We start from the raw sequence: 13623 nt of genomic DNA on the forward strand, positions 1-13623 counted from the left end.
CCTTCAAGTACTTGAAGATGGTGATCCTATCACCTCTTAGCCGCCTCCTCTCCAGGCTAAACAGGCCCAGCTCCTTCAACCTTTCTTCATAGGACTTGGTCTCCAGACCCTTCACCATCTTCGGCGACCTCCTCTGGACCCGTTCCAGCATGTCTATATCCTTCTTCAAATGTGGTGCCCCAAACTGAACACAATACTCTAGGTGATGTCTTACCAGAGCAGAGCAAAGCGATACCATCACTTCACGTGATCTGGACACTATACCTCTGTTGATAAAGCCCAAAATTGCATTTGCCTTTTTTAGCCACTGCACCACACTGTTGACTCATGTTCAGTGTATGGTCCACTAAGACCACTAGATCCTTTTTGCAAATGGTACTGCTAAGACAAGTCTCTCCTGTCCTAGAACCATGCACTGGATTTTTCCTACCTAAATACAGAACGTTACACTTATCCCTGTTAAAATTCATTTTATTGGTTTTCGCCCAGTTTCCCAGCCTGTCAAGGTCATCCTGTATCCTGCTTCTGTCTTCAGCTGTATTCGCAACCCCTCCCAATTTAGTAACATCTGCAGATTTAATAAGCGTTCCCTCTATTCCTTCATCCAAATCATTGATGAAGATGTTGAACAATAAGTGCTTTCCAGAAAGTGCTTTTAAGAGCTCTGCTATCCCAGAAGGTGGAGGCTTGCTTTATTCACCGGGTGGAATAGCTCTGCCAAGATTTGTCTATCTTATGGAAGGAAGGTGAGAGATGACTGTTTTAATTAACGTGACGAATTGCCTTCCATGCATTTGTCCTGGCCTCCTGATGTCACCTGGTTTTTTGGCCACTGAGCAGGGGCGGCCCTGGGGTTTCTACCACTCCAGGCATCCGCTCCACCCGCGCCCCCCTCCCTGCCGTTTAAAAGAGGGGGGGGAGGTGGAGCTGCTTCTGCTGCCAGGAAGAAACAGCCGATCTGCCTCCCCCTTCCAATTTAAAGACCCCCGCCGATCAGCTGATTGCCAGGGGTCTTTAAACGGTGGGGAGGGGGTCTCGCTGTGCGGTCTCTTTCCTCCACCCTACTCGGGAAAGAGCCGGTGTGGGGCCTCATGCTTGCTCTCGGGTTGCCTTTCCTGCAGGGGAATCATAGAGTTGGAAGGGACCTCTAGGGTCATCTAGTCCAACCCCCTGCACAATGCAGGAAACTCACAAACACCTCCCCCCAAATTCACAGGATCTTCATTGCTCTCAGATGGCCATCTAGCCTCTGATTAGAAACCTCCAAGGAAGGAGAGCCCACTTTCATAGAATCATAGAGTTGGAAGGGACCTCCAGGGTCATCTAGTCCAACCCCCTGCACAATGCTGGAAACTCACAAACCCCTCCCCCCAAATTCACAGGATCCTCATTGCTATCAGATGGCCATCTAGCCTCTGTTGAAAAACCTCCAAGGGAGCAGAGCCCACCAGCTCCCGAGGAAGCCTGTTCCACTGAGAAATCGCTCGGGAAGCAGCCCGGGAGCGAGGCTGAGCCACCTCTAGAGATGTGAAGGCCCAGAAAAAAAACAAAACAATTTGGGAAAAAAGTGTGTGTTTTTTTTTCCCTGAAGCCTTTTTTTTGTTTTTTTCAAAAAAATTGGAAAAATTGAAAAAAATGAAAAGGAAAAAAAATTGATTATGGAACATTTTATTTTAACATGACGAATAAAATATTTTAAGACAAGGTGTTCAAATATTTGCCAAATCATTTCTGAAAAATATGTATGGTATCAGAGTATTCTGTCTCCTGAGGACAAGCAAGTCCTAGCTCATGCCCATTCATTGAAACTTGGTCCTAGACACCCTTCTATACACTTCCCCCCTTCAGTTCTTTTTATGAGAATGAGTTTTTTATTTTTATTTAATACTGTGGAGAGGAAATATGAATAATTTGTTACTTCTGGATTTTTAATAATTGTTTTGTGGAGGGTTTCTTTATCCGTTTCCACATAAACTAGTAAACACTTCAGGAGATTGTTGCTCCATTTGTTACAATTACAAATAAATATTATTTTAAAAGTAAATTCTGTTTGTAATAATTGTTTGGATACACTATATTTTTAACATGCTTGTTGTGATAATTTCATGCCAAGTAAAATTGTCCATAGTCATATTTTATGTTCCTAAAGTAACAGAAGCACTTTCAATCTGGGAAAGAAAAAAGAAATGCTAATGTAGTATTTTTTTCAATTTTTCCAAAAATTTCCATTTTTCCCCAGAAATTTTACATCTCTAGGCACCTCTTTCCTCCGCCCGAGTGTTGGCGGGGGAAGGACCCGGCACAGGGCCTTGTCCTCACTCTTGGGCTGCCTCTCTTGCAGGGGAAGCAACCCAGGAGCGAGGCAGAGCTGCCTTTTTCCTCCGCCCTAATCTGCCCGAAGAGCTGCGCCTGCTGACGTGTGGGGAGGGGGCATCTAGCAGCGCCCTGTAAGTCATGCAGCACTCTAGGCAGCCGCCTACGTGGCCTACTCCCACGTGCCGGGCCTACCACTGTGTAACACAGAGTGTTGGACTGGATGGGCCACTGGCCTGATCCAACATGGCTTCTCTTATGTTCTTATGTGACACAGAGTGTTGGACTGGATGGGCCATTGGCCTGATCCAACAGGGCTTCTCTTATGTTCTTATGTGACACAGAGTGTTGGGCTGGATGGGCCATTGGCCTGATCCAACAGGGCTTCTCTTATGTTCTTATGTGACACAGAGTGTTGGGCTGGATGGGCCATTGGCCTGATCCAACATGGCTTCTCTTGTGTTCTTATGTGACACAGAGTGTTGGACTGGATGGACCATTGACCTGATCCAACATGGCTTCTCTTATGTTCTTATCTGGAGAGTGTCTTCAATTGAGGGCAGCTACAGAGCTGACACACCAATGCTGTCTCACTGCCTGTCAAGGAGAGAAGTCGACGGAAGAACTTTGATCCATTGTGGTGGCTTTTACTAAGATGTGACACAGAGCGTTGGACTGGATGGACCATTGGCCTGATCCAACATGGCTTCTCTTATGTTCTTATGTGACACAGAGCGTTGGACTGGATGGGCCATTGGCCTGATCCAACATGGCTTCTCTTATGTTCTTATGTGACACAGAATGCTGGACTGGATGGGCCATTGGCCTGATCCAACATGGCTTCTTATGTTCTTATGTGACACAGAGTATTGGACTGGGTGGGCCATTGGCCTGATCCAACATGGCTTTTCACGTTCTTATGTGACACAGAGTTTTGGACTGGATGGGCCATTGGCCTGAACCAACATGGCTTCTTATGTTCTTATGTGACGCAGAGTGTTGGACTGGATGGGCCATTGGCCTGAACCAACATGGCTTCTCTTATGTTCTTATGTGACGCAGAGTGTTGGACTGGATGGGCCACTGGCCTGATCCAACAGGGCTTCTGTTATGTTCTTATGTGACGCAGAGTGTTGGACTGGATGGGCCACTGGCCTGATCCAACAGGGCTTCTGTTATGTTCTTATGTGACACAGAGTTTTGGACTGGATGGGCCACTGGCCTGATCCAACAGGGCTTCTCTTATGTTCTTATGTGACGCAGAGTGTTGGACTGGATGGGCCACTGGCCTGATCCAACAGGGCTTCTGTTATGTTCTTATGTGACGCAGAGTGTTGGACTGGATGGGCCATTGGCCTGATCCAACATGGCTTCTCTTATGTTGTTACGTGACACAGAGTGTTGGACTGGATGGGCCATTGGCCTGAACCAACATGGCTTCTCATGTTCTTATGTGACTCAGAGTGTTGGACTGGATGGGCCATTGGCCTGATCCATTGTGGCTTCTCGTATGTTCTTATGTTCTTACAATTAGTGGACTTTGAGTTCTGCAAATTAACTCTGTGTTGTGCGAAGAAGTGTTTAATCCCCCCCCACCTTGACCTGAATTCTGTGTCCATCAAATGCATTTGGTGGCCCAATGTTATCCCAGCAGAAAGAGTTCTTACCAGAGGAGAAGGCATCTTGGACACGTTCCTGGAACTGCCCACTCTCCCCTTGCTCCAAGGAAGCTCCTTCTCCCTCAGGGAATGTCGCTTCTGTCTTCAAGGATAGTGCCCATATCTGAAGCAGCAGCAAAGGAAATTAATTAATTAATGTATGGCAATGTCTGTGGCATAGCCAGCAGATGCTAAGATTGTCTAGATCAGGGGTGGCCAAACCGTGGCTCGAGAGCCACATGTGGCTCTTTCACATTCTGTATGGCTCTTGAAGCCCCCACCGGCCCATCAGCCAACTTGGAGAAGGCATTTCTCTCTTTAAATTACCTCTCCAAGCCAAGCCAGCTGGCAGCTTGGAGAATGTATTTAAAGTTCAAGTTGCTTGCTTTCCACCTCTTCCTCCCTCCCTCCCTCCATCTATTTGCCTTCCTTCTTTCCTGCTCTCAAACATCTGACATTCATGTCTTGCAGCTCTCAAACATCTCAAGTCTTGCGGCTCTCAAACATGTTCATGTTTTGCAGCTCTCAAACATCTCATGTTCATGTTTTGCAGCACTCAAACATCTCATGTTCATGTTTTGCAGCTCTCAAACATTTCATGTTCATGTTTTGCGGCTCTCAAAACATCTCATGTTCATGTTTTGTGGCTCTCAAAACATCTCATGTTCATATTTTGCAGCTCTCAAACATCTCATGTTCATATTTTGCAGCTCTCAAACATCTCATGTTCATGTTTTGCGGCTCTCAAACATCGCATGTTCATGTTTTGTGGTTCCCAAACATCTCAGGTTCATATTTTGTGGCTCCCAAACATCTCATGTTCATATTTTGTGGCTCTCAAAACATCTCATGTTCATATTTTGTGGCTCTCAAACATCTCATGTTCATGTTATGTGGCTCTCAAACATTTCATGTTCATGTTTTGTGGCTTTCAAACATCTCATGTTCATATTTTGTGCCTCTCAAACATCTCATGTTCATGTTTTGTGGCTCTCAAACATCTCATGTTCATATTTTGTGCCTCTCAAACATCTCATGTTCATGTTTTGTGGCTCTCAAACATCTCATGTTCATATTTTGTGGCTCTCAAAACTATTTTGTGGCTCTCAAACATCTCATGTTCATGTTATGTGGCTCTCAAACATCTGATGTTCATGTTTTGTGGCTCTCAAACATCTCATCTTCATATTTTGTGGCTCTCAAACATCTCATGTTCATGTTTTGTGGCTCTCAAAACATTTCATGTTCATATTTTGTGGCTCTCAAACATCTCATGTTCATGTTTTGTGGCTCTCAAACATTTCATGTTCATGTTTTGTGGCTCTCAAACATTTCATGTTCATGTTTTGCGGCTCTCAAACATCTCATGTTCATGTTTTGCGGCTCTCAAACATCTCATGTTTATTTTTTGTGCCTCTCAAACATCTCATGTTCATGTTTTGTGGCTCTCAAACATCTCATGTTCATATTTTGTGGCTCTCAAACATCTCATGTTCATGTTTTGTGGCTCTCAAACATCTCATGTTCATGTTTTGTGGCTCTCAAACATCTCATGTTCATGTTTTGTGGCTCTCAAACATCTCATGTTCATGTTTTGCGGCTCTCAAACATCTCATGTTTATTTTTTGTGGCTCTCAAACATCTCATGTTCATATTTTGTGCCTCTCAAACATCTCATGTTCATGTTTTGCGGCTCTCAAACATCTCATGTTCATGTTTTGCGGCTATCAAACATCTCATGTTCATGTTTTGCGGCTCTCAAACATCTCATGTTTATTTTTTGTGGCTCTCAAACATCTCATGTTCATGTTATGTGGCTCTCAAACATTTCATGTTCATGTTTTGCGGCTCTCAAACATCTCATGTTCATGTTTTGCGGCTCTCAAACATCTCATGTTTATTTTTTGTGGCTCTCAAACATCTCATGTTCATGTTTTGTGGCTCTCAAACATTTCATGTTCATGTTTTGCGGCTCTCAAACATCTCATGTTCATGTTTTGCGGCTCTCAAACATCTCATGTTTATTTTTTGTGGCTCTCAAACATCTCATGTTCATATTTTGTGCCTCTCAAACATCTCATGTTCATGTTTTGTGGCTCTCAAACATCTCATGTTCATATTTTGTGGCTCTCAAACATCTCATGTTCATGTTTTGTGGCTCTCAAACATCTCATGTTCATGTTTTGTGGCTCTCAAACATCTCATGTTCATATTTTGTGGCTCTCAAACATCTCATGTTCATGTTTTGTGGCTCTCAAACATCTCATGTTCATGTTTTGTGGCTCTCAAACATCTCATGTTCATGTTTTGTGGCTCTCAAACATTTCATGTTCATGTTTTGCGGCTCTCAAACATCTCATGTTCATGTTTTGTGGCTCTCAAACATCTCATGTTCATGTTTTGTGGCTCTCAAACATTTCATGTTCATGTTTTGCGGCTCTCAAACATCTCATGTTCATATTTTGTGGCACTCAAACATCTCATGTTCATGTTTTGTGGCTCTCAAACATCTCATGTTCATGTTTTGCAGCTCTCAAAACATCTGACATTTATTCTATGTGGCTCTTACTTTAAGCAAGTTTAGCCACCACAGTTCTAGATCTTTTAGTGTTATGCACTACTAGGTGGCAAGCTAGACTTGTTTTTAAGGCAAGAGATGTTTCAGTGGTGGCTTGCCATTGCCTGCCTCTGTGTCACAGCCCTAGTATTCCTTGGAAGCTGCCTGTCCAAGTACTAGCCGAGACCGATCCTGCTTGGCTTCTGAGATCTGATGAGATCTGGCATCAAATAAGGCGGGCAAGAGATGGAATGGAACAGACCAACAAAAAGAAGATATTGGATTTATATCCCACCCTCCACTCTGAAGAGTCTGAGAGCGGCTCACAATCTTCTTTCCCTTCCTCCCCAACAACAGACACCCTGTGAGGTGGGTGGGGCTGGAGAGGCCTCTCACAACAGCTGCCCTTTCAAGGACAGAGGCTCAGAGCGGCCTACAATCTCCTTTATCTTCCTCCCCCACAACAGACACCCTGTGAGGTGGATGCGACTTAGAGGGCTCTCACAGCAGCTGCCCTTTCAAGGACAAAGGCTCAGAGCGATCTATGATCTGCTTTCCCTTCGTCCCCCACAACAGACACCTGTGAGGTGGGTGGGGCTGAGAGGGCTCTCACAGCAGCTGCCCTTTCAAGGACAGAGGCTCAGAGCGGCCTACGATCTCCTTTCCCTTCCTCCCCCCACAACAGACACCCTGTGAGGTGGGTGGGGCTGAGAGGGCTCTCACAGCAGCTGCCCTTTCAAGGACAGAGGCTCAGAGCAGTCTACAATCTCCTTTCCCTTCCTCCCCCACAACAGACACCCTGTGAGGTGGGTGGGGCTAAGAGGGCTCTCACAACAGCTGCCCTTTCAAGGACAGAGGCTCAGAGCGGCCTACAATCTCCTTTCCCTTCCTCCCCCACAACAGACACCCTGTGAGGTGGGTGGGGCTGAGAGGGCTCTCACAGCAGCTGCCCTTTCAAGGACAGAGGCTCAGAGCAGTCTACAATCTCCTTTCCCTTCCTCCCCCACAACAGACACCCTGTGAGGTGGGTGGGGCTGAGAGGGCTCTCACAGCAGCTGCCCTTTCAAGGACAGAGGCTCAGAGCAGCCTACAATCTCCTTTCCCTTCCTCTCCCACAACAGACACCCTGTGAGGTGGGTGGGGCTGAGAGGGCTCTCACAGCAGCTGCCCTTTCAAGGACAGAGGCTCAGAGCGTCCTACAATCTCCTTTCCCTTCCTCCCCCACAACAGACACCCTGTGAGGCAGGTGGGACTGAGAGGGCTCTCACAGCAGCTGCCCTTTCATGGACAGTCTCAGAGCAGCTCACAATCTCCTTTATCTCCCTCCCCCACAACAGACACCCTGTGAGGTGGGTGGGGCTGGAGAGGGTTCTCACAGAAGCTGCCCTTTCAAGGACAACCTCTGCCAGAGCTATGGTTGGCCCAAGGCCATGCTAGCAGGTGCAAGTGGAGGAATGGGGAATCAAACCCTGTTCTCCCAGATAAGAGTCCGCAGACTTAACCACTACACCAAACTGGCTCTCCTGCCCCACTCCCAGACTCTGCACCCTTCTATTAGCAGACCTGGTGAGTTATCTGGATAAGAAATTCTCTAGTATAAGAGGCTGCTGAAAGAGTGTAAAATCTCCAGTTTGGATGGTTAACACTGGCAGGGAACTGTTAGGATAGAGCCAGACACGGTTACTTGAATCGGACATACCTGGATAAGACCAGAACTTGTTGCTTGAATTGGACATATTGGGAAGAAATCCCCCTCACCTGTTCTGCCTGCCTCTTCTCCTCTGCCTGGCTCAGGAGGAAACCTTCGGCCAGGGCCACCGCCTGGGAACTGGTCTCCGGCCCACATCCTCTGACCCAACATCGCATTTCCTGGGGCAGGATGGCCAGGAACTGTTCCAGGATCACCAGGTCCAGGATCTGCTTCTTGGTGTGCCTCTCTGGCTTTAGCCATTGGCTGCAGAGTCCATGGAGCTGGCTGCAAACTGCTCGGGGCCCATCGGCCTCATAGTAGCAAAACTGCCGGAAGTGTTGGCAGTGTGCATCTGAGGTCATGGTGTCCTTAGCCAGGGTCTCTGGCACAACTCTTTCCCAGAATGCAACACCACTCCCAGCCTGGAGGAGAAGGGGGCTTTTGCTTGCTGTCTTGCCAGTTCCAGGTCCTCCTGGGTCCTGCTCTTCCATCTCCTGCCCCTTCCACTGAGTCTCCTCCATCTGTGAAAAGACGTCTTTATTCCCTTGGCTGTGAAGAGGCTTCTTTCTGGGGGGGAAAGAGAGATACAGACAATAACACACGTCACAAGCAGGAGTCACTTCGTAGAAAAATAGGTGGTGGAGCTCATCCAGGGAATGTTATACAGCTGCACCTACTATTTAATTGGCAAGGAGATGGAATGCTCAGGAGGATGAGGTGGAACTCTCAGAAAGGTTCAGGAGATGCGCTCCTGTGAGCTCCCACTAAATCTGAGGCCTGGTCACAAGTAAAAATGAGAATGGAGCTACAGCACCAAACATCACAAACCTTCATATGCTCAGGGGACACATGAGAATAGCCCTGGCAGATCAGAACAAAAGTGCTTCTGGTAGTTTGTAGACTGGGTTTAATATCGTTTAGATATATTACATACCGAGGAATTTAAATATACCAACTGGGGTTTTTTTTTTTAAGTTAAGTGTCTCTGTTTGGCTTTTTAGAGACGCTACAAGCTTAGCCTCCCATTTCTTTGGCTCTGTGCAGAATCCAGACTGCTTTGGGAGCAAACCTATGTCCAGCCGTTAAACGACTAATGGATGGCCACTTAGTGTTAAAGGAGATATGCCCACCCAGGGGTGGAATTCTAGCAGGAGCTCCTTTGCATATTAGGCGAACACACCCCTGATCTAGCCAATCCTCCAAGAGCTTACAAGGCTTTTTTGTAAGCTCCTGGAGGATTGGCTACATCGTGGGGGGTGTGTGGCCTAATATGCAAAGGAGCTCCTGCTAGAATTCCACCCCTGTGCCCATCCAAAGTGCTACCTGTACCTTGCTGGTGTTGGATGAATGTAAATCTGATGCTGGCACAGAATGGATTTGTGCCCAGGGTGTGGTTTGAGTATGGGATGGAGCTCAGTTAAGAATATAAGAGAAGCCATGTTGGATCAGGCCAATGGTCCATCCAGTCCAACACTCTGTGTCACACAGCGGCCAAAAAAAAGAGGTTCGCAAGTGGGGCTAGAAGCCCTTCCACTTTGCTCCCCCCACACCCCCGCAAGCACCAAGAATACAGAGCATCACTGCCCCAGACAGTTCCAATAATATGCTGTGGCTAATAGCCACTGATGGACCTCTGCTCCATATTTTTATCCAAACCTCTCTTTTAGCTAGCTATGCTTGTAGCCGCCACCACAGTGAATTCCACATGTTAATCACCCTTTGGGTGAAGAAGTACTTCCTTTTATCCGTTCTAACCCTACTGCTCAGCAATTTCATTGAATGCCCACGAGTTCTAGTATTGTGAGAAAGGGAGAAAAGGACTTCTTTCTCTACTTTCTCCATCCCATGCAAAATCTTGTAAACCTCTATCATGTCACACCGCAGTCGACGTTTCTCCAAGCTAAAGAGCCCCAAGCGTTTTAACCTTTCTTCATAGGGGAAGTGTTCCAGCCCTTTAATCATTTTAGTTGCCCTTTTCTGCACTTTTTCCAATGCTATAATATCCTTTTTGAGGTGCGGTGACCAGAATTGTACACAGTATTCCAAGTGAGACCGCACCATCGATTTATACAGGGGCATTAGGATACTAGCTGATTTGTTTTCAATTCCCTTCCTAATAATTCCCAACATGGTGTTGGCCTTTTCTATTGCAACCACACACTGTCCTGACATTTTCAGTGAATTATCTACCACGACCTCAAGATCTCTCTCTTGGTCAGTCTCTGCCAGTTCACACCCCATCAACTTGTATTTGTAGCTGGGATTCTTGGCCCCAATGAGCATTACTTTGCACTTGGCCACATTGAACCTCATCTGCCATGTTGACACCCACTCACCCAGCCTCAACAGATCCCTTTGGAGTTCCTCACAATCCTCTCTGGTTCTCAGCACCCTGAACAATTTAGTGTCATCTGCAAACTTGACCACTTCACTGCTTACTCTCAACTCCAAATCATTTATGAACAAGTTAAAGAGCATGGGACCCAGTACCGAGCCCTGCGGCACCCCACTGCTTACCGTCCTCCACTGCGAAGATTGCCCATTTATACTCACTCTCTGTTTCCTATTAATTAGCCAGTTTTTGATCCACAAGAGGACTTGGCCTATTACTCCATGACTCTCGAGCTTACTAAGGAGCCTTTGATGAGGAACTTTATCAAAAGCTTTCTGGAAGTCAAGGTAAACAACATCTATTGGGTCCGCTTTGTCCACAAGTTGACTTCCTGAAGCCTCTCCCAGTTAGGGCACAAGGGATTCTGGGATGAAGAGGATCTGGGGAGAGGCAGGAATCAAAAGCACAAGGTTGCCAACTCTGGGTTAGGAAATTCTTGGAGATTTTGGTGTGAAGCTTGGGGAGGGCACAATATAATGGAATAGAGTCCACCCGTCAAAACAGCCATTTTTTGCCATCAAGCTGATCTCTGTAGCATGGAGACCAGTTGTAAATGGTGTTCCCACTAAGCTGAGTTAGTGTGAGCTAGCTCACAGTTTTTTAGCCTCCAGCTCACCCATTTTTGTCTTAGCCGGCCCCATTTTACTTTAATGCTCACAGAGTACAATTTTTGCTCACAAGGGGAGGGACGGTGGCTCAGTGGTAGAGCATCTGCTTGGGAAGCAGAAGGTCCCAGGTTCAATCCCCGGCATCTCCAAAAAAGGGTCCAGGCAAATAGGTGTGAAAAACCTCAGCTTGAGACCATGGAGAGCCACTGCCAGTCTGAGAAGACAATACTGACTTTGATGGACTGAGGGTCTGATTCAGTATAAGGCAGCTTCATAGGTTCATAAGACTCCACAGCTTATAGCAGGGGTGTCGAACATGCGGTTCAGGGGCCGAATCAGGCCCCCGGAAGGATCCAATCAGGCCCCCGAGCAACTGGCTGTCCTCTGCTTCCTTCTCCCTCTCTCTTGCTTCCTTCTGCATCACAGCTTGCTTTGCAAGGCTTGCGCAATTGCACAGGAGCTACAGAGAGAAACCTCTGTTTTCTCCATGGGCTGAGGCTCCTCCTTTGGGGAGGAATAGCTTGCTTTGCCAGGCTCTCTCAATTGCACAGCAAAGCTTCTCCGCCAAGCCTCTCTTCCTTCTATTGGCTGAGGCTCCCCCCCCCAGTCCCCTGAGAAGGGAAGGAAAAAGCCAGAGCTTCCTTTGCCCAGTTCCCTGGACCCCATGGGAGAAATACAAAGAAAGCACCCTCAAGACCCGTGAGTGCTAACGTTTTAAGCATGTTTTAAGTTTTTGAAACATATATATATATATATATTTGGGTTTGTCTGTGTTCTTTATAAAATTTATATCTCTGCTACCTAATCTTAACGAGGTCCACACGTGGCCCGGCCCAGCCCGACATGGCCCAGCCCCTCAAGGTCTCATTTATGTCAGATCAGGCCCCCATAACAAATGAGTTCGACACCTCTGGCTTAGAGGAAGTATTGGTTGTAATTCCAGGGTATCTCCAGGACTGATCTGTACACTGGGAATCTGACATCAGGGATATGGGGGTAAAGCGGTCCAGTGAAAATTATTGGGGTTGTGGCCACCCAATGAGTATAAAGGAGTCATTCCATTGGATCCCAACTGGGATCAACCAGACGGTGAGTTTTGTATTCTTGCGGGCATCCCCCTTTGCAAGACCTGAACCCACGCCTCTTGGGACTGTGCCCTTGTGTTCCTCCCCGTGGTGTCGGCTTGCGGGGGGGGGGAGGGTCTGTACCTGTCTTGCCTGGCAAAAGATGCCGCTCCTCCCACCCAAACTCCAGTGCGGGTAGGAGAATTTGGTCTTCTGTTATGGCTGCCTCCACCAAATGAACTGGGCAGGGGCGATGCAGCGGGAAGAGCCCAGTCTTCTCCCTGTGCATTCAGTCTGCAGACAGTGCTGGGGGGTGGGTACTCGAACTCACATCTGCAGGGCTCCCTGGAGTGTTTACAGCACTCGTGCCAGGGTCCTCACTGTGATGCATGCCCGTGTGCCGTTTGTTCCTCATGGCCTTGTGTCTGTGGGAGGCTGACGCCAGGGGGTGTGGCCACATCAGCATGCTCTACCCCCTCTCTGCCAGTCAGAGGGCAGTCCCCTTCCCCCATGCTTGGTGGGCACTGGCGCTGTTTCCATGATCTTCCCTGGCATTGCTGGGCTCTCTGCACCTTGGTCAAAGAGTTCTGCCAGTTTTCCACTCTGGGCCGGCCTCGAAAATTAGGGTCTTAGGATGGGGTTGCAGCTGATTCCAGTGGAGGCAGGAGTTCTCTTTCCCCAATGCCACTATTTTACTCATCCAACCAGAAAAAGGCCAGCTTTTAATGTGGGAGGTATTTTTTTTTGGCGTATTAAAATGACCCACAACAGAATGTCAAGAGTTATACATTTAACCAGGGGTGCAGAGTGTTAAAAGCTGCAGTCCTAAGCTCTGCTCACGACCTGAGTTCGATCCCCGGCGGAAGCTGGGTTTTCAGGTCGCCGGCTCGAGGTTGACTCAGCCTTCCATCCTTCCGAGGTCGGTCAAAGGAGTCCCCAGCTTGCTGGGGGGAAAGCGTAGATGACTGGAGATGGCAATGGCAAATCACCCCATAAAAAGTCTGCCGTGAAAACGTCGTGAAAGCAATGTCACCCCAGAGTCGGAAACAACTGGTGCTTGCACAGGGACCTTGCCTTTCCTTCCATCAGGTCCATCAGTGGCTATTAGCCACAGTGTATGTGTGTATATAACATTTTTTGCCACTGTGTGACACAGAGTGTTGGACTTGATGGGCCATTGGCCTGATCCAACATGGCTTCTCTTATGTTCTTATGTTCCATTTTGTAGAAAAATAGGTCGTGGAGTTCATTAGCATAACTCATTCACATATGCCACACACACCCCACTCCAGCCAAAAGCAACCTGACACAAAAAAGAGAGCCCTAGGTGAGTGAGGCCTG

General features: G+C 47.4%; 1 protein-coding gene across 6 annotated transcripts in view; it reads right to left on the reverse strand.

Annotated features, from left to right (window-relative positions):
- The window catches only part of LOC132571063 (zinc finger protein 883-like), a 661721-nt gene that overhangs the window by 465782 nt on the left and 182316 nt on the right, over positions 1-13623 (reverse strand). The window contains exons 2-3 of one of the 6 annotated variants that reach the window (XM_060237705.1): positions 8287-8785; positions 3981-4095 (exon numbers count right to left, since the gene is read on the reverse strand). The exons of the other annotated variants lie outside the window; for them this stretch is intronic. Of the exons in view, the coding sequence (XP_060093688.1) occupies positions 3981-4095; positions 8287-8739 (568 nt within the window). The 5' untranslated portion in view covers positions 8740-8785. The remainder of the gene's footprint in view (positions 1-3980; positions 4096-8286; positions 8786-13623) is intronic. 6 annotated transcript variants of the gene reach the window in all.

The sequence above is a fragment of the Heteronotia binoei genome, chromosome 5 (genome assembly GCF_032191835.1).
Source record: "Heteronotia binoei isolate CCM8104 ecotype False Entrance Well chromosome 5, APGP_CSIRO_Hbin_v1, whole genome shotgun sequence".
NCBI classification, from domain to species: domain Eukaryota; kingdom Metazoa; phylum Chordata; class Lepidosauria; order Squamata; family Gekkonidae; genus Heteronotia; species Heteronotia binoei.